Below are 22,016 nucleotides of genomic sequence, written 5' to 3' on the forward strand. Positions count from 1 at the left end.
TTGAAACTGCTGTACAGGCACCTGAGGAGTGTTCATATTCTCCAGTTAAGTGTGCTCCTGAGTGATACTGAGAGTGTTAAATTGGTAATATTTTGGTATTTCTGCTATTATAAGTCAGTTACATAGAGAGGTATTTTAAAAATCTATAAAGGTCTGGGTGTGGAGGTGCATGCCATTAATCCCAGCACTCAGGAAGCAGAGGCAGGTGGATTTCTGAGTTAGAGATCAGGCTTCTTTACATAGTGAGTTTCAGGACAGCCAGAGCCACACAAAGAGACCCTGTCAAGAAAAACCAAACCAAAACAAAAATAACATAAATCTATAAAGTTGACCTTTCAGGTATTCCTTATATTTTTATATCCATATTTGCCTAGAGATTGAGGCATCATATTATATAGAAACTTATAATTTAGAATTTATTTAGTAAATCAAATTTTTAGTTAAATTTTGACACTTATAAAATTGCTTTGTGTTTGTATTTTGCTTTTGGTTAGTATTGCTCTGGTTTTCTTTTTCTAGTTGTAGTATGTATCTTTAGGATTTATTCTTTTCATGTCTGGACTATTTTCCTTATTTTGTTAATCTGAACCTCAGAGAAATTTAGCCAATTTACATTTATTATCATTATTGATATATTTAAATATATTCCTATCATTTTTGTGTATCCCAGCTTTATATTTTTTATGCATTTGTTTATATATGCCTATATTTTTTCAAGTTTTTCTTCATTATTCTTTCTTGAATCTCATATCTCCCATATTGAATTATTTTATCTCTAGATTACCCTTTAGGAGGATTTTAGTAATAAAGTTTTTCACATTTTGCTTGTATTAAAATATACTTGTTCATGAAAGATCTTTTGCTAGATACAGAATCCTAAAAATTAATTCTTGAGATAAGGTCTTACCATATAGCCCTGGTTAGCCTGGAATTATGTATACTAGGCTGTCTTGGAACTTGCAGAATTATTCCTGCCTCTGCCTTGGAACTTGCAGAATTATTCCTGCCTCTGCCTCCTGAGCTCTGGGATTAAAGTGTGTGCTACACCCCCCCCCCCAAACATGCACACGCATATACCCCTCTAGTTTGAGAGTGTCACTCTAGCCTAGGCTGGTGTATAATTGACTCTATAGTTCATACTGACTCAGACACAGAAATGCTCCTACTCAGCTTCCTGAGTGCTGGGTTAGAAATATGATTAACACTGCTTTATGCCTTTCCTTGTTGCTACTGAAAATCAGCTACTAGGGTTTTATTGCTATGAAGAGACATAACGACCAAGGCAACTCTTATAAAGGCAAATATTTAATTGGGACTGGCTTACCTTTAGAGGCTCAGTCCATTATTATCATGTCAGGAAACATGGCACCCTACAGGCAGACATGGTGCTAGAGGAGCTGATAGTTCTACATCTTGATCTGAAGGCAGCAGTTGGGAACTGTTTTACACAGGCAACCAGGAGGAGGGACCAGATAACACTGGCCAGACTTGACCTCAAAGCCCTACCTCCACAGTGATATACTTCCTCTAAAAAGGCTACATCTTCTCCAATAAGACCACATGTCCTAATAGTGCCACTTCTCATGGGCCAAGCATATTCAAACACCACAGCTATTATTACTAATTTAACAGTAATTAATACAGTATTTTAGGGCTGCTGGAATGGTTTAGTAGGTAAAAATACTTGCCACCTAAGCCCAATGACTGAGTTCAGTTCCCAGAACCATATGAATGTAGGAGAGAACCAACTCCTGAAAGCTGTCATCTGACCTCTACATTTGTGACATGCTCACACCCATACTACATACATCAGATACACATACATAGTAAATTCAAATTTAAAATACAGAATTTTAAAAATATTTTTTATTAGGTATTTTCCTCATTTACATTTCCAATGCTATCCCAAAAGTCCCCCATACCCCCTCCCCCACTCCCCTACCCACCCACTCCCACTTTTTGGCCCTGGCGTTCCCCTGTACTGGGGCATATAAAGTTTGCAAGTCCAATGGGCCTCTCTTTCCAGTGATGGCTGACTAGGCCATCTTTTGATACATATGCAGCTAGAGACAAGAGCTCCGAGGTACTGGTTAGTTCATAATGTTGTTCCACCTATAGGGTTGCAGATCCCTTTAGCTCCTTGGGTACTTTCTCTAGCTCTTCCATTGGGAGCCCTGTGATCCATCCAATAGCTGACTGTGAGCATCCACTTCTGTGTTTGCTAGGCCCCGGCATAGTCTCACAAATGACAGCTATATCTGGGTCCTTTCAGCAAAATCTTGATAGTGTATGCAATGATGTCAGCGTTTGGAAGCTGATTATGGGATGGATCCCCGGATATCAGTCTCTAGATGGTCCATCCTTTTGTCACAGCCCCAAAATTTGTCTTTGTAACTCCTTCCATGAAAATACAGAATTTTATAATGGCTCTATATATCAGTGTTTCCCTAGCATAGTATCCGCTAGCCATATGTGCATTGAGCTCTTAAAATGTACCTTATACAACTAAGGATTTTCATTTTAAGTTTAATAGTCCTGCTTAACTCAAGGCCAGTGTACTTGTTTTCATAGTTCTCATTTGTAAATGTTAAATGTATGGTCTTTGTAATTGATTCTTTTTTATTATTTTAAAGATTTTCTTGTTTTTGTGTTTTGATGTCCTATAGGCCTTTAAATGGTAAAGTTTCCTTTTTAATTTGTCATGCTAGAGAGAGCCACGAGCTGCCTGGATCTTAGAATTGATGTCTTTCAATATATATGAAAGAGTCTTTTAAGATACTGCCCTTTCTTCATTTTATTATATTATAATTCAGTTAGATCTTAGGCCGTTTCAGTCTCTTCATAGATCTCTTAAACACTTCTTTGACTTCCATCTGTCAGCCATTCTGAGTTGCATTTTGGACATTTCATTGATTGATCTTGCCATCTGTTCTTCTGTGTCCAGTTACCTGTAACCTATCCAGTGAAGTTTTTGTTTTCATTAGATTTAAAAAAAATTTTGTTTGTTTGTTTGTTTGTTTTCGAGACAAGGTTTCTTTGTGTCCCTGGCTGTCCTGGAACTCACTCTGTAGACCAGGCTGGTCTCGAACTCAGAGATCCTCCCAAATTTCATGTGTATGAGCGCCTATGCCAGCTTGTAATGCCCTGAAAAGCCAGAAGAGGGCACTGTGTCCTCTGGATCTGGAGTTACAGGTGTTTGTGAGCCACTGTATGGTTCTAGGAACCAAACTCAAGTCCTGTGTAAGAGCAGCAAGTGCTCTCCACTACTAAGCCATATGCTGTAAACCTTTACATTTTATTTATTTCTCATTTCTACAATGCTAGCACATTTTAAAATTTTACTGCATTCTACTTTTATTTGGGTTATTTCTTTAACCATGAAACCATTTTATAATTGGTGATACCTTCAGTCTTATAAGTGAATGCTTATAATTGCCTTTTTTAATAATTATTACTTTCAGTGCCTTCTTTCCTCATATGTTTTTACTAGGTTTTTATTATGACACACTCATTTTCTTCAAAGCTCTGTGTTGGAACTCTTTGGTGAGAGATAAATCTACATTTTTTTCCTAACATGGGAACACTTTCGAATACTTTTTGCTGTTGTTGTTTTGCGGCAGAGTATCTTGTACCCCATACTGACTTAAAACTCACTATGAACCTGAGGATGACCTTGAACTCTTGTTCCTCCTGCCTCCACCTCCTAATACTGCAGTTAGAGCTGTTCACCACCATCCTTGCTAAGACTCACTTTAAAATAAGCTCTCTACCTGAGATTATTCTGGTCATATAGGTAGAAAGAATCTGGGCTGCAAATCCAGTCCTAAGGATTAAGTATGGTTATAATTCTTGAGAGTGAATTCACTTTTTCTTACCAACTACACTATAATGTACATTCTCCTTTTGCTCCCAGTGGTCCCGTAGATTCATTTCCCATTCTTTGTTTTCATAAGAATACAGCTCTGCAGGACCCACTTTATTTGGTGGCCTTCTCTTGGGCTTCTTCTTGGAATGCTTACCTTAGGCTTTTGTTTCCTAGGCTGTGCATTCTATATAGCCGTCTTGTTTAGTAAAACCCTTTCATCAAAAGTCAGCTTCCTACTTCCTAGAATTGCTACCATCTCATTTTTTACCTACCCATGTTTCTACCTTCCATTCTAGTTCAGCAATATGTTTAAAAAGATGTTTGTAATTTTTATGAGAAATTTGTGTATTTCATTTGAGAAGATGAAATACAATATTATGTTGTGTCATATTGTTGGAATTGAAATCATCTACACATTTCTCCTAGTCTTTGGTGGATGAGTGGCTAGAAAACTACAAGCAAGATGAAAATGCAGGATTCTTGGAGCTCATTAATTTTTTCATCCGAGCCTGTGGATGTAAAAGTGAGGAAACTCCCCACTCCTTCCTGATTCTTCCCACCCTTCCTGTTCCCACCCTTCCTGTTCCCACCCTTCCTGTTTAAAACTCGGCTTCTGGTTATGAGTATGCTTGAATTTGTCTACAAAAAAAAAGGTAAAGCGTGAAGAGCTGGAGTATTTAAGTACACTTTGATGCTTACATATTGAATAATAACTTAGTAGGGAACTTTGATGATTTTGAGGCACAACGTTTTGGTGGGAAAAAAATCTGTCTTGATAACAATAGGCACAGATTTAGAACTGGACTATCATACCTTTGGAGGCTTTTATTTCATTTTATTTTTTGAGAGGTTTCACTATCTCAGACTGGCCTTGATCCTGAAGCAGTCCTCTTGCCTCATGCAATTTTCTGAATACTGGGATTATAGGTATGCACTTGAAATCCAGTGCTTTTTTAGTTTTTGTATATGGGGTAAATCTATTACTTGTTTCTATGTATCATCTATTTCACCTATCTTTTCCTCAGCCTTCTGAGTGCTGGAATTTCAGGGGTGCACAAAACATTGAGTGCCTTTTAGTTTTTGCAGATGAGATAGTCCATTAATCTTATTCCTCAGCTATCTGATCTTTGGAGCCCCCAACTCCACTTACCAGGGTTTAGTTTATTGGGCCAGGGATGTTAAATTGTTTTACAAGAATTCATCATCTGGCCTAGTTTTGTTTTCTTTTTCAGTTTGGGGGTATTTTTTGAACCATAGTCTTTCACTACATAATTCCTTTGCATTTTTCAGAAGTTATTTCATAGCAGTTGTACAAATGAATGACAGCCTATAACTAAAAAGGATTCAAATTGCGTGATTGCTCCTTCTAAGCTCTTTCCAATATTTCCTCTGATTCATCCTCAAATGTATCTGTGTCCTATTACTTTCCTTTTATATCTCTTATCTCCTTCAATTTCTAGGCACTGTGACTCCTGAGATGTTCAAGACAATGTCCAATTCAGAGATCATCCAACACCTAACGGAAGAGTTTAATGAGGTGGAGGAAGCTCATGCTCTTCTTAGTCTGAATTTAAAACACATGGCTCATTACCCCTTTATTTCTGATTCTTTTTTTTTTTTTTTGAGACAGGGTTTCTCTGTGTAGCCCTGGCTGTCCTGGAACTCACTCTGTAGACCAGGTTGGCCTCGAACTCAGAAATCCGCCTGCCTCTGCCTCCCAAGTGCTGGGATTAAAGGCACGCCCGGCTTCTGATTCTTGGAAATAGTTTTTATAAGAAAGATCTCAGCCTCTTTGAATATAGAAAAGACTTACAGAAATTAGCTGACAGGCCTTGGGGTTGAGGGATAATGTGAAATGAAGTATATAGAGTATATTTTCATTATGCTGTTGAATTTTGACTTCTAATCCCTGGACTTTCATGGACCTAGTAATTTTCTTATCCTTTTCATAAACCATTTTTAGGACTCGGGGGACTATCCCCTGACAGCTCCAGGTCCATCCTGGAAGAAGTTCCAGGGAAGCTTCTGTGAGTTTGTGAAGACCTTCGTCTATCAGTGCCAGTACAGTCTCCTCTATGATGGCTTTCCTATGGATGACCTTATCTCCCTGCTCATTGGCCTCTCAGATTCCCAGGTCCGAGCCTTTCGTCATACTAGTACCCTGGCTGGTGAGCACTCACACAACTCAGTTGGTTGTCCTGAAATTAGTGGGGCTTTGCTGTACGTATCTTCTGGGTTTTCTTTCCTACTTGCATCAATGTTATTGTACCTTGTTGCTTTTATTCTAGACCCACTCCCCTGCTTTTCACCAGTTGGTATACATAGGAAAGGGGAGACAACAGTATTTATTGATTCCCAGTTTTTCTATCTTCCCAGAGCATACTTCTGGCAATAAACTGGCACATAAAATAAGGCCTGAAAAGTTGCTGAGGAGGCACATTCTAGGACAGAAAACTTTAGGACTTCAGAGTCACCCTGCTTATTTATTTATTTGTTTATTTATTTTTTATCCTTTTCCTGTCGCTTTTGCACTCATGCTCTCCTCTGACTTCAACAATGACTTTCTTGTTTCCTCTGACTCAAAGCCATGAAGCTAATGACTTCTCTGGTAAAAGTTGCACTCCAGTTGAGTCTGCACAAAGACAACAATCAACGTCAGTATGAGGCTGAACGAAACAAGGGGCCAGAGCAGAGAGCACCGGAACGACTGGAGAGTCTGCTGGAGAAACGAAAAGAGGTGAGGAAGATTCCTGGCCCCTTCCGTCCTCTCCCAACTTCCATCTTCTGCTGTGTAGACCTAATCAGGTTCCATCACTTCTCTCAGTAAGCGCAGGTCTCAAGCAGCCCTTCAGATAAAGAATAATAGGGATAGCAACAGTGTTCCTGCACTCATCTATTAGAAGTCATGTGTGTTCCTTTGTTTTGGGGACAGTGGCTTACAGATGTTTAATTTGGAGTGAAGTTAGAGTTTTCCTTTATTTCACTTTCATTCACCTTCCATTGGTCTGTAAGCATTATCAATGTTTAAATGTTACACTGGCATGCTAAGTTGTTTGAATTTCATGTTAAATGTACAGTGCTGAAAAACAAATGATAAGGGAGGCCATGTTATTGGGCAACAGAAAGAGCACACATCTTTGAGTCACCCCTGGATATGAACTTTGTCTGGTAGTTGTTACTGTAGAGGACCTTATGTAACTTCTAAACTTCAGTTTCCTTTTCTTTAAAAAGAGAGATAATTCTCAGATGGATAAGGAGGGGAGGATCTGAAGTCAAGAACTATTGCCAATACATATTGTACGAAAACTTTTAAAAATAAAAAAAAATTAAAGGAGCAGTTTTACCTTTCAGTCCATTTAAATGGAACAATGAGTTAATTGGCTACCTAGCCATACAAGTTTTGTTTTGTCTTCCTTGTGTAGGCTTTTTATCACTCTGACAGATAGCTGAGAGAGACAGTTTAAAGGAGGAAAGGTTTTATTGTGGCTCATGGTTTCAGAGGTTTCAGTAAATATTCAGGTAGTTCTGTGGCTTTGTGCCTATGGTGAGGCTAACTATTATAGCACAGAGGTTCTGCTGCAATTGGGTGACTCATCTCATAGTAGACAGAGGAGAGACGGGGTCTGGGAACAAGCTATTTTCTTCCAAGACATGACTCCAACTAGGCCAAACCTCCTTGTAGTCCATTTAGCTATGAACTCATCTATGGATTAATCCATTGATGAAATTAGAACCCTTGGGATCCAGCCACCTTTTAAAGGTCCATTAGGAGATGGTGGCCTGCCCCCCTTCTCCCTCCCTCCCTCCCCCTCCCTCCCTCTCTCTCTCTTGCTTTCTCTCTATGTATGTATATATATGTGTGTGTGTGTGTGTGTGTGTGTGTGTACACCTTTGGAGGAGAAATTTTTAGATTCAAACTGTAATACCTTTAGTGGAATAAGCCCTGGGAAAATCTTTTAGACTCATTAAACTTTAAATAGTAATGTTTAACTAGTCCTCGTTAAAAATAATTGTTTCTCTGCTATAACAGAAGGAAATATTTGTCACTGTGTGCATGTCTCTTACTTGCTCACTTCTTCTCTTTTTCTATGGCACTGAAAATTGGATCCAAGACCTTACACCTGCCAAGTAGGCACCTTTACTGAGCTGTATCAGCCTGAGAGGCAAACTTTGTTATTCCATTGTCATTTGCTGTTTTCCATTATCAGGGTGATGTTAAAGGCCTACACATAGTAATAGAACTATCTAGGATTTTAAATTATGTGTTAGAGACCCTCATTATATCTGCAGATTTACTTTCTGCAGTTTCATTTTCTCACTGTCAGCAAAGGTTCAGAAACCTCCAAAGTAGCTGGTCATGGTGGCATATGTCTATAATCCTAGTACTTAGGAGACAGGATCTCTGTGAGTTTGAGTTCAACTTGCTCTATGTAGTGAGTTCTAGGCCAGCCAGGGCTGAATAATGAGGTCTTGTGTCAAAAAAAAAAAAGTCACCCTCCACCAACAAAACAACAAAGTATAATTCAGTGACTATTTTGAGAGGGAAGGTATGTGTGTGAGAAAGATCTAAGTTCACATAACATTATTTTTGTCACTATAATTTACAAACTAGTTTCTGATAGATGCCACACATATAAATAGATAATACAGGTTGGTTCACATCCTTAATCTAAAAATTTGAATTCTGAAATGCTCTGTTAAACTTTTTGAGCATCAATATGACACACAAAAAATTTATAATTTGGTGTACATTTCCAATTTGGGTTTAGAAATTGTGTTCCCACTGAGTAAAGCTTGTACAAATATTCTAAAATCTAAAAAATTAGAATCTGAAACACTGCTGGTCCCAAGAATTTCATATAAGGATACTTTTAACCTGCATGATATTTGATACCATCTCTATAAAAAGGGAGAAATGTACTAGTGTGATTCTTTTTTCTTATTTTTCTGGACTCTCCATCAGTTGTCATTCTCCCACTTTAGTCTCCCTACCATACTGTTTCCTTCTGTTCATTTTTGAATGTGTATCATGCCTTTAGTCTGCTTCTCTGAAATATACTTCCAGTACATCTTATTACAGTGGTCTTTTCTCAGTTTCTGGTTCTGATGATATTTTAAATGTGAAAAACTAAAGATATTATAGAACACATCTATAATGAATACCATATTCACAGTGTATTCCATAACAATGAATATTTCATTGTATTTGCTTATCTGATAGCTTATAGTAAGCTGTGGGCATAGTAGTTCTTCAACCTTAAATATTTAAGTATAACCTCTTAAAAGTAACACAGTTTTATTACATGTTAACATTTTTTATGCCGCCAAATGTCATGATTCTTTAATAATTGCTAGTTAATCCATACTTAACATTCCCCATTCGGAATTCAAGAAAGGCTATTTGATGATAGTATTTCTGGAACCTCTTTTAATGTTCTCTTCCTCAAATAAATACATTTAATAGGTTTTTAGATTTCATTTTCCTAATTAACAGTAGTCAAAAACACAACTGTGAGTTAGGTATGAATAGAGTAACCCCAATCAGAAGGGACATTTTAAAAAGATTTGCATGTATTCATGTGTGTGTATGTGTACAAAGTGCCCAGAAGAGAAAGTTAGATCTGGAGCTGGAGTGATAGGTATTTTTGAACCACCTGACATGAGTGCTGAAAACGGAGCTGTGTTCCCTGGAAAAGCAGTATGTGCTTTTAATTTCTGAGTCATCTCTCCAGTCCCCAGGAACATTAGGTTTTACTAACACAAAGCAACTGTTGTAGTGTTAAACTGTATTGCTTCTGGAGTTAGAAGGGAATATTGATTGCCTGAGCGTTTACACTGTTTCTGAATAAACAGGAACTAGGTAGAAGCTGTACTTTCTATATCTGTGACAGTATGCTGTTGAGATACAAGAGGGATAGTCTGACTTTGTTCCTTCTTCCAGTTCCAAGAGAATCAAGAGGACATAGAGGGGATGATGAATGCCATCTTCAGAGGTGTCTTTGTCCATCGGTACAGGTAAGTCACTCACAGGCTCTTACTGAAGCCATTGTCCTTGGTATAGCATGGGAAATGACAAGGTCCTTGCTGAGTTATTTGGTTAGCTTCAGGACTATTGCAGCTGGAATGAAAACTGACAGATATATTGAATTAGTTAAGATCTGGTTTATCCCTACCTACAAAGGACCTTGTGAATTTTTCTGGGAAAGAAAACCAGAGATCAAGATATCACTGAGAATTCTCCTTCTCTTGACCTTGTCCAAGTCCTGGCCCTGCCTCCTGTTTTTCTAGAGTTGGAGACTTGAGCAGACATGGGCAGAGACCTGAAAGGTGGTCTGGCTCAGCAAGCCTTTTCATAGCCAAGTCTGTGTTTTCACTATGCTAAGGGTCAGGGAGTTTCATAGTGTTTGAAGAACTGGTAGAGTTAAGTCTTATCTGTTTTAGAAATAATAGTATTTGTAGTAGTGTTTTACTTTTGTCTAGATTTCAACTTTTGATTCTCTATAACTTTAATCATTTCTTGAAGTAGAATTGAAAAATAACACATTTTAGCTAACAGTTAAGTGAGTTTTTAAAATTGGCTTTTAAAGGAATATAAAGGATGAAGATGTTTAAAGTTAAACTAGCTCATATGCTGGTTATAGAAAGAAGATTTAATTTCATATATCTTATGTATTTACTTTGGAATGAAGAAATGAAAGGCTGGGTACCTGGTGTTTAGTCACAAACAACTTCATTGAGAGGGCTGTGTGGTAGGCCAAAAAGTAACCTTTGAGAGAAGGTAATCTGCCAGTGTGTCTCTCTGTCTAAGGGATATCCTTCCTGAGATCCGTGCTATCTGCATTGAGGAGCTTGGGTATTGGATGCAAAGCTACAGCACCTCCTTTCTTAATGACAGCTACCTAAAGTACATCGGCTGGACCCTGCATGATAAGGTGCGGTTAAGTCAGCCTCCTCCTCTTCCCTGTCACCCACTTCTTCTAACCTATCCCGAAATAATTTACCTTTTCTTGCTCTGCCACTCAAATGTTTAACACATTGAGCAATTATCTCTCAATCCAGGTATTGAATCTTGAGATTACTTCAGTGCTAGGGAGTGTAAGATAAAGCAGAAAGGGGAAAACATTCAGCAGTCAGAATACCTTTGAAACCTCGTATGTTATAGAAGAAGGGATCTCTTCTAAACAGCAAGTTGATGATGGTAACACAAGGGCCAGAGTCATCCAAAGGGATTCCTTTCATTATGATTGTCTAGTTCTTCTATGAGCCTTTGTGTTTTCAGTGAGAAGGTAGCTTTTTACTATTTTTTACATTCTAAGAGTCCTCGGTGTAGAAATCACCCATGCCCAGAATGTAGAACAGTGAGGAGCACTTGGAGTCTGTGATGACCATTTGTCAGTCACGTTTCTCTTCTCCTATTTCCTTCATCAACAGCACAAGGAAGTTCGCCTAAAGTGTGTGAAGGCTCTGGCAGGGCTGTACAGCAGCCAGGAGCTGAGCTTACGGATGGAGCTCTTTACAAATCGCTTCAAGGTAAGATGAGACGCCATTTCCAGGTTTTGCTCTTTGCTTTGTTTCCCATTTTCCTATCACAGGTCTTTCCACCTGGCAGACTGATAGCTTTTCTGGATATAGCTCCCACTTCCTCTGTGTTAGGAATTTCAAATCTCAGGGAGACTGTGGTGTTTGGGAATGGGTGCAGTGAGAGATTGGATAATGTTCTTTGCATAGGACCGGATGGTTTCCATGGTCATGGACAGAGAGTGTGAAGTAGCAGTGGAGGCCATCAGATTGCTGACCCTTATTCTGAAGTGAGTTGTGGGAAGTGGGGAGGCAGCCTAACAGACTTGCTAGGAGGGTCAAACAGATTAGAAGACAAAGGGCATTCCTGAGTTGTAGGTTAGAGGGGGACTTCCCTATTTTTAACTCTCTGTACTCCTCTCTCTGACTCTTAAAACATTTTCTTTGAGTCATATCCTTATAGGTATTGCCTTGTTTTGTTATATACCTTGCTGTGTGAGAAGATTAATGCCCCCCCCCCCACCCTTTCTCCTTTTTTCTTGGCAGGAACATGGAGGGAGTGCTGACTAGTGCAGACTGTGAGAAAATTTACTCCATTGTATACATTTCTAATCGTGCTATGGCCTCTTCTGCAGGGGAATTTGTGTATTGGAAGTAAGTGGTGTATGTATTTGTCACACTGTCCTCTCATTTTCTCTCTCTGTCACCTCTCCACCTACAGACTTATCAAAATTATTGAAGTCTCTCTTGTTCCCTTTTCTCTCTTAATCTTACGGGAGTTCCTTGGCTCTTTACTTGTTCTCTTGTCCTTACTTCTTCCCATGCTGCTCTTTCCACCTATACCATCCTAGGATCTTCCATCCTGAATGTGGGGCAAAAGCAGTGAGTGATAGAGAGCGACGCCGGAGTCCACAAGCCCAGAAAACTTTCATTTATCTTTTACTGGCCTTCTTTATGGAGAGTGAGGTAATATAGGAAGTAGAGGACAAGATGGGCAACGGGTAGGAGGATCCTGCTTATCAACAGCCACTTGCTGGAACAATTTGATGTGACATTGGTGGATAACTTACTGGGAACTTTCTTTCACAGCATCACAACCATGCTGCTTACTTAGTAGACAGCTTGTGGGACTGTGCAGGGTCTTACCTGAAGGACTGGGAGAGTCTGACAAACCTGTTGCTGCAGAAAGACCAGAGTGCGTATCAGTCACATGGTAGCTGGGGTTGTGTATCTTTGCACCTTCTTGTGTGAAACTGAGTGGTTTGGGCTTTTGGTTTTTTTTTTTTTTTCATTTTTATTTATTTTTTTAATTTTAACTTTTGGCTGAGGGAGATGGAGGGTGGTTAATTTGTGATGTTTTATTTTTGATCTTCTTTCTATCCCAGATCTGGGTGATATGCAAGAGAGAATGCTGATAGAAATCCTTGTGTCTAGTGCCCGGCAAGCTGCAGAGGGTCACCCACCAGTGGGGCGCATCACTGGAAAGAAGGTGAGCTTGAACAGTGGGTTAGTAGGTTAGTATTATTAGAGCCAGATGGTTATTGGCTGTCTTTATTTCTATATTCTGGGTTAGGGCCCTCCATCTTTCCTTCTAAGAGTCCTATCTCCATATAAAAGACATCTGAAGGGAGCAGAAGTGTGTGCAGATACACCAACCTTCTGTACCCAGTGTTTCTTCACAGTTTTCCACCCTAATGACTAATCTCAGAGTCTGACCGCCAAAGAACGCAAGCTTCAAGCCTATGATAAGGTGAAGCTGGCTGAGCACCTCATCCCCCTCTTGCCCCAGCTCCTTGCCAAGGTAAGAGCTTCTTGTACAACTAGAGCATAAATGGGTAAGGGACCAACCCCAAGGCAGGATGAGGAAAGGATTCACTTCCTGTCCCTGAATTAACAGGACACTCTTTCCACTGTAGTTCTCAGCAGATGCAGAGAATGTTGCTCCCTTGCTCCAGCTGCTCAGTTACTTTGACCTCAGCATATATTGCACTCAGCGCTTGGAGAAGGTGAGTAGGTAGCAAGACCATTTCCTAGACCTTGCTGCTCCCCTGCTTAGGTTAAGGATTCTTCTAGTATCTGGTTAATTTGTTTGTTTTTCACAAGGCCCATGGTTTATGAAGAACATATAATGCCATACTTTTAAATATATCTTATCTTTAATAAACACCACTGTTTTCATCCTCCTGTGTCACTCTTCAGCCTATAGCCCACCATACCTTGTCTCCTTTTTAGCACTTGGAGCTGCTTCTGCAACAACTCCAGGAGGTGGTGGTGAAGCATGTAGAGCCTGAGGTGCTTGAGGCAGCAGCCCATGCCCTCTATCTGCTCTGCAAACCAGAGTTCACCTTCTTCAGCAGAGTGGACTTTGCCAGAAGCCAATTAGTAGATTTTCTGACTGATAGATTCCAGCAGGAGCTTGATGACCTAATACAGGTGGTGCTAAATGGCAGGGCACCTCAGGGAGGGTGAGAGAGGGCTGGAGTTAAAGATAAATTCTTGAGAAACTCTTGCTGTGAGCTTATTTGTTCTTTAGTCATCCTTCCTAGATGAGGATGAGGTATACAGCCTGACAGCCACCCTGAAGCGTCTCTCTGCCTTTTACAAGTGAGCAGCTGTCCTGCCACCTTCCCTTTGTCCTAGTGCTGATGGAGTTGATTACCTTGGATGTGTCCTAACATAGTGTTTCCTTCTCTCTCTTTAAAGTGCTCATGACCTGACCCGATGGGAGATCTCTGAACCATGTTGTCGACTCCTCCGGAAGGCTGTAGACACAGGAGAAGTTCCTCACCAGGCAGGTGATAGGCTGGACACGCACAGGCAGGGCAGGTGCCTGTCAGAATCTCTGTTCTGCAGGCCACCTTGCCCAGGCAGTCTCAGTCCTCGGGTGTGTAGTGGACATAGGGAGGAAGGTCAGGTGGGGTTATTACTTCTGTTGTTCTCTGAGGTGCACGGGGGGCTTCTGGGGTTCCTGGGAGCCAAGGAGAATGTTGAGGAATTCTAAGAGACTGAATAAACCAGAAAGATATGACATTTCTGTCTAGGTTAGAAACCTCTGGATATCACCCAAAATAATCCTTTCTTTTCTATTAGAAAGGAATTTTTCCCCCGGTCTCATCTTCTCTCGTATTTGGGACAAGATTTGTTTGTTTTTTGACACAGGGTTTCTTTATGTAACCCTGTCAGTCCTGAAACTTACTTGTTGACCAGGCTGGTGTCAGACTTACAGAGATCTTCCTGTCTCTGCTATCTAAGTGCTGGGATTAAAGGCACACACCACCTCACTTCAGCTTCTCTCTTCTTCTTGTCTGTGTGAGAGTACTGACACTCCCTCACTCTTGCTGTCTAGCCTCCTAATGTGACATTTTTTGATTACAGGTGATTTTGCCAGCCTTGACTCTGGTATATTTTTCCATTCTCTGGACAGTAACCCACATTTCGGAGTCTACTTCTCACGTGAGTGTTGGTTTGAGGAGACTATGAGAATGGAGGAGCATGAGCCTTCATTCCTCTGTGAAGTAAGTTGCTCTTTTTATAGAAGCAGCTGATGAATCTGAAGAAAAGAATGGTAGCCTTCTGTGAGCTTTGCCAAAGCTGCCTCTCAGACGTGGACCCAGAGATCCAGGAGCAGGTGAGCATGTGTGTGCTGCAGTTTGAGAAGACTGTTCACCAGGGAGATGAGGTATGTAATTACAGTCTTTGTGAGTAGTATCCTGATTCTTTAAATCACCCCCTTTTTTCCCTCCACAACAGGCTTTTGTCTTATTAAGTGACCTGCTTCTCATCTTCAGCCCTCAGATGATTGTAGGGGGACGGGATTTCCTTAGGCCTCTTGTCTTTTTTCCGGAAGCTACTCTCCAGTCGGAACTAGCCAGCTTCCTCATGGACCATGTCTTTCTCCAGCCTGGAGAACTGGGCAACGGTATAAGAAATCTAGGCCTAGCGTTTCGGAAGGGTTCGGGATTGAGCCTGGTGATGGAATCTTGGGCAAGAGTCCTAAGCCTGTGACTGGTTCTGCTTTTGCTGGGCAGGTCAGTCACAGGAGGATCATGTCCAGATAGAACTGCTGCACCAGAGGCGCCGCCTGCTTGCAGGATTTTGTAAGCTGCTGCTTTATGGGGTATTGGATCTGGATGCAGCCTCAGACGTTTTCAAACACTACAACAAGGTACAGCAGGACCTTGACATGAAAGATCAAGTTGAACAAAGCCCTGGCTTCAGACACTGCAGCATCTCAGAAAGGAAGTCAAGTTGGGGGCAGTCTGAGAGGATCAGGCTTAAAAGAGAAGTCGGAGAGAACAGAAATAGGGGTTTAGAAAAAGAACAAAGGAAAGAGATGGGTGTAAATATTTAAGGTGAAAAAGCTATTGAGACTTTCCTTGACTTTTCCCTGCTTTAAACCTAATCTACAGGATGGAGCATTAGAGAAAGAAAACAGTGGGGAAAGTCAGGCCTCACAAGATACACACACACGCACACACACGCACACACACGCACACACACGCACACACACGCACACACACACACACACACATATATATGTATATATATTTATCTATTTCCTCAATCTTTCATTGTACCCCTTTTCATTGAGCATCTGCAGTGCACCAGACATGGTACTAAGGACAGCAATGAACAGCACAGAAACTCTTGTTCTACAAACTCTAGACTGGTAGGGAGGGATGTGTTGGCTCCAGTGTTGTCTGAGGATAGGTATTAGTGCCCTGTTCTGTTTCTCCAGTAGAGAGTCAACCAATTTTTGCTCCTAGGTTTTCTTTTTCTTTCCTTCCTTCCTCCCCTCCCTTCCCCTCCCCTCCCCTCCCCTCCCCTCCCCTCCCTCCCTCCCTCCCTCCCTCCCTCCCTCTTCTTTCTTTCTTTCTTTCTTTCTTTCTTTCTTTCTTTCTTTCTTTCTTTCTTTCTTTCTTTCGTACATCTGGTTTCTTTTGGACACTGCAATATTTAGAGATGAGGTTTAGTCTAAGTTACTGTTGAGTTACTGTTTTTCCTACCTAATGCTCATTGGGAAGTTGTTTGATTAGGGATGTGAAGGAATAAATCAAATTTTTTCCCCCTGTGGTTAACATTACTGTCTTCACTTCTTCTCTCTTAGTTCTATGAAGACTATGGTGACATTATCAAGGAAACATTAACTCGGGCAAGACAAATTGACAGATGTCAGTGCTCTCGGATCCTGCTCCTGAGCCTAAAGCAGGTGCTTTTGCCTGGAGGCATATAATCTGTGGTATACTCTTCCTAGATTCCCACCTTACTGTCTAGCCCCAGCAGTGTAGGGATGCAAGGTTTTTTGTTTTGTTTTGTATTTTCAAGACAGTTTTCCTGTGTACTCCTGATGTAGACCAGGTTAGCTTCGAACTCACAGAGATCCTCTAGCCTCTGTCTCCCAAGTGCTGGCATTAAGGGTGTATAACACCACTGCTTGGCTGCTGCAAAATTTTTAAGGACAGAAGTTTTCTTGAATCTCATTTCTTGTGACAGGTTTGTTCATACCTTATAAACTCTGTCTTAGTCATTGTTTTATTGCTGTGAAAAAACACCATGATAACTCTTAGAAGTATTTTAAATTGGGGCCTTGCTTTCAATTTTGGAGGTTTTAGTCTTTATCATCATGGCAAGGGGCATGGCAGCATGCAGGCATTCACTGGAACAATAGCTGAGAGCTACATTCTGATCCTTAGGTAGAAATAGTGCTTGGCTTGACTTTTTGAAACTTCAAACCTCATCAGTGACACATTTCCTCCAGCAAGGTCACATCTCCTAATCATTCTAATCCCTGGTGACTAAGCATTCAGATATATGAGCCTATGGGGACCATTCTTATTTAAATATCCACAGACCTTAAGATAACTGAGCAGACAGTTTCCTCCTTCCACAAGCCTCATAGAAATCAGTTATTAATACCAATACTAAAATGATAGGAAAATTTAAAAAAATTTGTTTATGTATGTAGGTGTTTTACCTGAATGTATGACTGCACTGTGTGCTTACATAGCTAGAAGAGGGAGTCAGATCCCCTGGGAATGGAGTAATAGATGGTTGTGAGCCACCACGTGGGTGCTAATTGAATCCAGATCCTCTGGAAGAATACCAAATGCTCTTAGCCACTGAGCCCTCTCTCTCTAGACTCTATGGAATTCCTGATTTTTTTTTTTTTTTTTTAGTCTGCTTTTTTACAGCATCCTTCATAGCTGGGGTCGAGAGAAGCATGTACCACTATGTGAGTGTGGTGATCAGAGAAAAGTGTGGAAATTTGTTCTTTCCTACCTTGTGGATTTTGGGGATTGAATTCAGGTAGTCAGTCATGGTAGCAAGCACCTTTACTCACTGACCCATTGCACCAGCCTGATCAGAGATTTTTATCTCTATAGAGCTAGGGTGCCAGGATGGCTTTTAGTGGTAAAGTACTTGCCTGCAATGTACAAGGCCCTGTGTTGAATCCCTAGGGGCACATTTTTGAAAACCCTCATGGAGCAAGGCTGAGGTGCTCTGCTGCAAGGGGTCAGGATGTGGCAGTATCTGGGTAGGAAAGATAGCAGACGGCACTCCACACCCAGCCTTGTAGGGTCTCTAGTAGAGAAGAGTTAAGCTTTTCTTGAGCTCCCTTTTCTCCTTTTCCAAATGTGCCTTGTCTCCTGCACACAGCTCTACACAGAACTGATACAGGAGCAAGGACCCCAGGGCCTGACAGAACTGCCAGCCTTCATTGAGATGAGAGACTTGGCCCGGAGGTTTGCCTTGAGCTTTGGACCCCAGCAGCTCCATAACCGAGATCTTGTGGTCATGCTGCACAAGTAAGGAAGTGCTGGTTGGAGGTTGGGTACAGGGAGGGCAGGGAATAAGGTCTTGATGGGAAGCATAACCATGTGCAGAAGTAGCAGGCAGGCTGGTGCTGAGTGTGCTTGGGCAGCAAGAATGTAGGGATGGTATAGTTGGGTGTTTCAGACTCTTAACTGAACTAATTCTCCCCAACCAAGGGAAGGCATCAAGTTCTCATTGTCTGAGCTTCCTCCTGCTGGTTCTTCTCGTGAGCCCCCAAATCTTGCATTCCTGGAGCTTCTTTCAGAGTTCTCCCCTCGCCTCTTCCATCAGGACAAGCGGCTACTGTAAGTTAGTGGTTGAATAGAGATGTGGATTGCAGAAGAGTCTAGAGACAGCTCAGTTCATTCTCTGTACCATCCCTTTAGACTATCCTACCTGGAAAAGTGTCTGCAGCGTGTCTCCGAGGCACCTAGCCATCCCTGGGGTCCAGTCACCACCTACTGCCACTCCCTCCACTCTCTAGAGAACACAGCAGAGGCCAGCCCTCGTGGACCCCCCCACTCCAAGAAGAGGTGTGTTGAAGGTAAGAGTTTAGGGTTGGGGTTGGCATCAGTTCAGCACCAAATCCCAGTTGCCTTTGCCCTAATAACAGGAGATGGATGGGGTTTTGATCTTTTTCAAAGTTATACTTTGTCAAATATTTTATCAGGTACCCACTATCATTTATTTTCTTCATTGAGAAATGATATAGAAACTAATGATAAAGCCAAAGATTGAACCAAGCATTCTTGTTTCATTGACAGCAAACAATACATTAATTTCTCATAACTTTCAGATTACCACTTGTCCTAAAATCTACCTAATATCTTTAATTTTCTTTTTTACATCATCTCTAGTAATATTCTAATCTGTTTCATATGCTAATGTGCGTTTGCCAATATGTACTTTAAATTGTAACTTTGATTTTTTTTTTTTGTTTTTTGTTTTTGTTTTTTGTTTTGTTTTGTTTTGTTTTGTTTTGTTTTGTTTTGTTTTGTTTTGTTTTGAGATAGGGTTTCTTTGTATTCTCTGGCTGTCCTGGAACTCATTTTGTAGACCAGGCTGGCCTCGAACTCAGAAATTCACCTGCCTCTGCCTCCCAAGTGCTGGGATTAAAGGCGTGCGCCACCACCGCCCCTCCCGGCTAAATTGTAACTTTGAAACTGTCACAGCTTTAATGAGACATAATTTATAAACCATAAAAGTCAAAGTTATCCTTTTAAAGTCTATACTTCAATAGCTTTTATGTTTCCTTGACAAGTTTTATTAGTGGACATGAGTGTACATGCGTGTGCGTGTACACAGGTGCCTTTGAACTGAATTGAGATCTGTAAGAACAGGACATGCTCTTAACTGCTGACTGTCTTTCCACTACTTTTTTTTTTTAATTTTAGTACTTAATTAAATTTTTTTGTTGTTGTTATTTTTTTTTTTTCCTTTAAGACAGGGGCACTCTATTTAGTCCTGGCTGTTCTGGAATACACTTTGTAGACCAGTCTGGCCTTGAACTCAGGTAAATCCTTCTGCCTCTGCCTCCCGAGTGCTAGGGACTAAAGGTGCGTCACCACACCTGGCAAATTCATAATCTTTATGTAAGACTTTATCATTTTAATTTTATTAGTCTTAAGACTATTTTAAGTGTGTGTAATGTGTATAGCATGTACTTGCCATATTCTGCATGAGGAGGCTAGAGGGCAGTGCTGTAATGTTGAGTTGACTCCCTCCATTACATGGATTCTGAGTGTTGAACCCAGGTTTGGAGTTTTTCCAGCTAGCACTTTTACCTGCTGAGCGATCTCACCATCCCACCAGTCTTTAATGTTCAGACATTTTCACTGCTCCAAAAGAATCCGTGTCCCTGTTATACTCATGGTTCTCCCTGTCCTCCCAGCCCCAGGCACTGTTACTGACCTTCCTCTTTCTGAATTTGCCTCTGGCAGATACTTTATCTAAGTAGTGCCAATATTATTGTGAGGCTTTGTGTGTCTGTATTCTTCTGCTTAGTCTTTTTTTTTTTTTTTTTTGTTCTTTCTATAGCAGAATAATAGTCTATTGGATGGTCATTACCCGATTTACTCATAAGTTGATTAGCATTTGAGTTGTTTCCATTGTTAGACTGATGTGCATATCATCATTAAAATTCACATACAAGGTTTTGAGTGGACATACCTTTGAGATATATTTGGGAATGGAATTTCTGGCTAGGTCATATGGAAGCTCTACATTTAACTTTATAAGGATCTACCAAACTGTTCTCCAAAGTGCCTAGATCATTTTATATTCCCACTAGCAATGATTGGGTGTGGTTCTGTTTTTCCACTAATTCGCTTGTGGTGTCCAGGCACCACTGCACACCAAATGGGGAAGGATGAAGCAGAACCAAGTTCTGCGGTCCACTTCTTCTCTTGGAATGTCCAGACTCCAGTACACACCAGTAGGAAAAGGATGAAGCAAAGTCTGGAACTGGTAGGCCGGCAGGACCCTGGTCCTGCAGTGAATGCCTGGGGTAAGAAGGTTTCCTCTGAAGATTTCAGTGTTACAGCTCTTTTACATTACGTTCAATAAAGCAGCTCTCTTAGATGGTATTAAAGAAACAGCTTGTATGCATACACTTTATTCAGGGTGAATAAAGTGTTGTATAGTTTTGGGGAAGGGGTGGGCAAAGGTCTGAAGGCTAAGGTACTTAGATGTCTCATTAGCATGGGGAAGCATTCCAGGAATTTTTTGCAGGCTACATGATGTTCCTCAGGTAGGTGAGGGGTCTGAGATCCCCTGGGTAGAGAAGAGGAAGCCCCTCAGACAAAGGGAGTCTGCCATTTTGCATTGAGCTCAGGACTTCCCAGTAATGCCAGACTTCAACCTTAGCAGTGGAGTTTCCAGACAATTGGGAGCCCAAGTTCTTCTTCCTCTCTCAGTGTTTGTGACTGTCTGGGCTTCTTGTGTTTACCTTCTAGTGACTGAATTGGTATCTCATTCTTTTCAGTTTGTATTTCCCTATTGGATAACAAAATTGAGTTTTTTACTTCATGTTCCTTTTTTTCGAGATAGGGTTTCTCTGTGTAGCCCTGGCTGTCCTGGAACTCAGTAGACCAGGCTGGCCTCGAACTCAGAAATTCACCTGCCTCTGCCTCCCAAGTGCTGAGATTAAAGGCATGCACCACCACCAGCCTTTACTTCATGTTCTTATGGACAGTTGATCTTTGGCGAATTGCTTATTAAAATGCTTTGTCTATTTTTCTTTGAGACAAAGTCATGTATAGGCCAGGCAGGACTTGAACTCTATGTAATAGAAGATGACTTTGAACTTCTGATTTTTCTTCCTCCGTTTCCCAAATAATAGGGTTACAGACCATGGTCACCATTCTCATCTTCTTCAAAATTGAGTTGTCTATTTATTGTTGAGTTGTTAAGGGTTCTTTACACATTCTAGATAGATGTTTATTAGATAAAGAGATACAAAAGTGTTTTAGCTGTTTTTAGTCTGTTGGTTAGTTTGTTAGTACTCTTAATTATGATGAATTCCACTTTACCTATTTTTTAAGGTTTTTTTAATTGGGTATTTATTTCATTTACATTTCCAATGCTATCCAAAAGTCCCCCACACGCTCCCCCACCCACTCCCCCACCCACCCACTCCCACTTCTTGGCCCTGGCGTTCCCCTGTACTGAGGCATATAAAGTTTGCACGACTAATGGGCCTCTCTTTCCACTGATGGCCGACTAAGCCATCTTCTGATTCATATGCAGCTAGAGACACGAGCTCCGGAGGGTACTGGTTAGTTCATATTGTTGTTCCACCTATAGGATTGCAGATTCCTTT

General features: G+C 40.9%; 1 protein-coding gene across 3 annotated transcripts in view; it reads left to right on the forward strand.

The window, feature by feature from the left end:
• Positions 1-22,016, forward strand: part of Stag3 (STAG3 cohesin complex component) — a 32,687-nt gene that overhangs the window by 5,020 nt on the left and 5,651 nt on the right. For all 3 annotated transcript variants that reach the window (XM_021161888.2, XM_021161887.3, XM_021161886.2), the window contains exons 5-29: positions 4,292-4,388; positions 5,326-5,402; positions 5,829-6,033; positions 6,451-6,602; positions 9,807-9,880; positions 10,674-10,797; positions 11,297-11,395; positions 11,594-11,673; positions 11,930-12,037; positions 12,235-12,349; positions 12,473-12,578; positions 12,769-12,872; positions 13,092-13,184; positions 13,300-13,389; positions 13,616-13,816; positions 13,917-13,987; positions 14,087-14,174; positions 14,759-14,836; positions 14,919-15,011; positions 15,134-15,302; positions 15,412-15,548; positions 16,491-16,592; positions 18,041-18,189; positions 18,373-18,501; positions 18,583-18,740. In XM_021161888.2, coding sequence (XP_021017547.1) covers positions 4,292-4,388; positions 5,326-5,402; positions 5,829-6,033; positions 6,451-6,602; positions 9,807-9,880; positions 10,674-10,797; positions 11,297-11,395; positions 11,594-11,673; positions 11,930-12,037; positions 12,235-12,349; positions 12,473-12,578; positions 12,769-12,872; positions 13,092-13,184; positions 13,300-13,389; positions 13,616-13,816; positions 13,917-13,987; positions 14,087-14,174; positions 14,759-14,836; positions 14,919-15,011; positions 15,134-15,302; positions 15,412-15,548; positions 16,491-16,592; positions 18,041-18,189; positions 18,373-18,501; positions 18,583-18,740 — 2,899 coding nt within the window. The remainder of the gene's footprint in view (positions 1-4,291; positions 4,389-5,325; positions 5,403-5,828; positions 6,034-6,450; positions 6,603-9,806; positions 9,881-10,673; positions 10,798-11,296; positions 11,396-11,593; positions 11,674-11,929; positions 12,038-12,234; positions 12,350-12,472; positions 12,579-12,768; positions 12,873-13,091; positions 13,185-13,299; positions 13,390-13,615; positions 13,817-13,916; positions 13,988-14,086; positions 14,175-14,758; positions 14,837-14,918; positions 15,012-15,133; positions 15,303-15,411; positions 15,549-16,490; positions 16,593-18,040; positions 18,190-18,372; positions 18,502-18,582; positions 18,741-22,016) is intronic.

Source organism: Mus caroli, unplaced genomic scaffold (assembly GCF_978045245.1).
Source record: "Mus caroli unplaced genomic scaffold, Mus_caroli_1 scaffold_4, whole genome shotgun sequence".
Classification (NCBI taxonomy): Eukaryota; Metazoa; Chordata; class Mammalia; order Rodentia; family Muridae; genus Mus; species Mus caroli.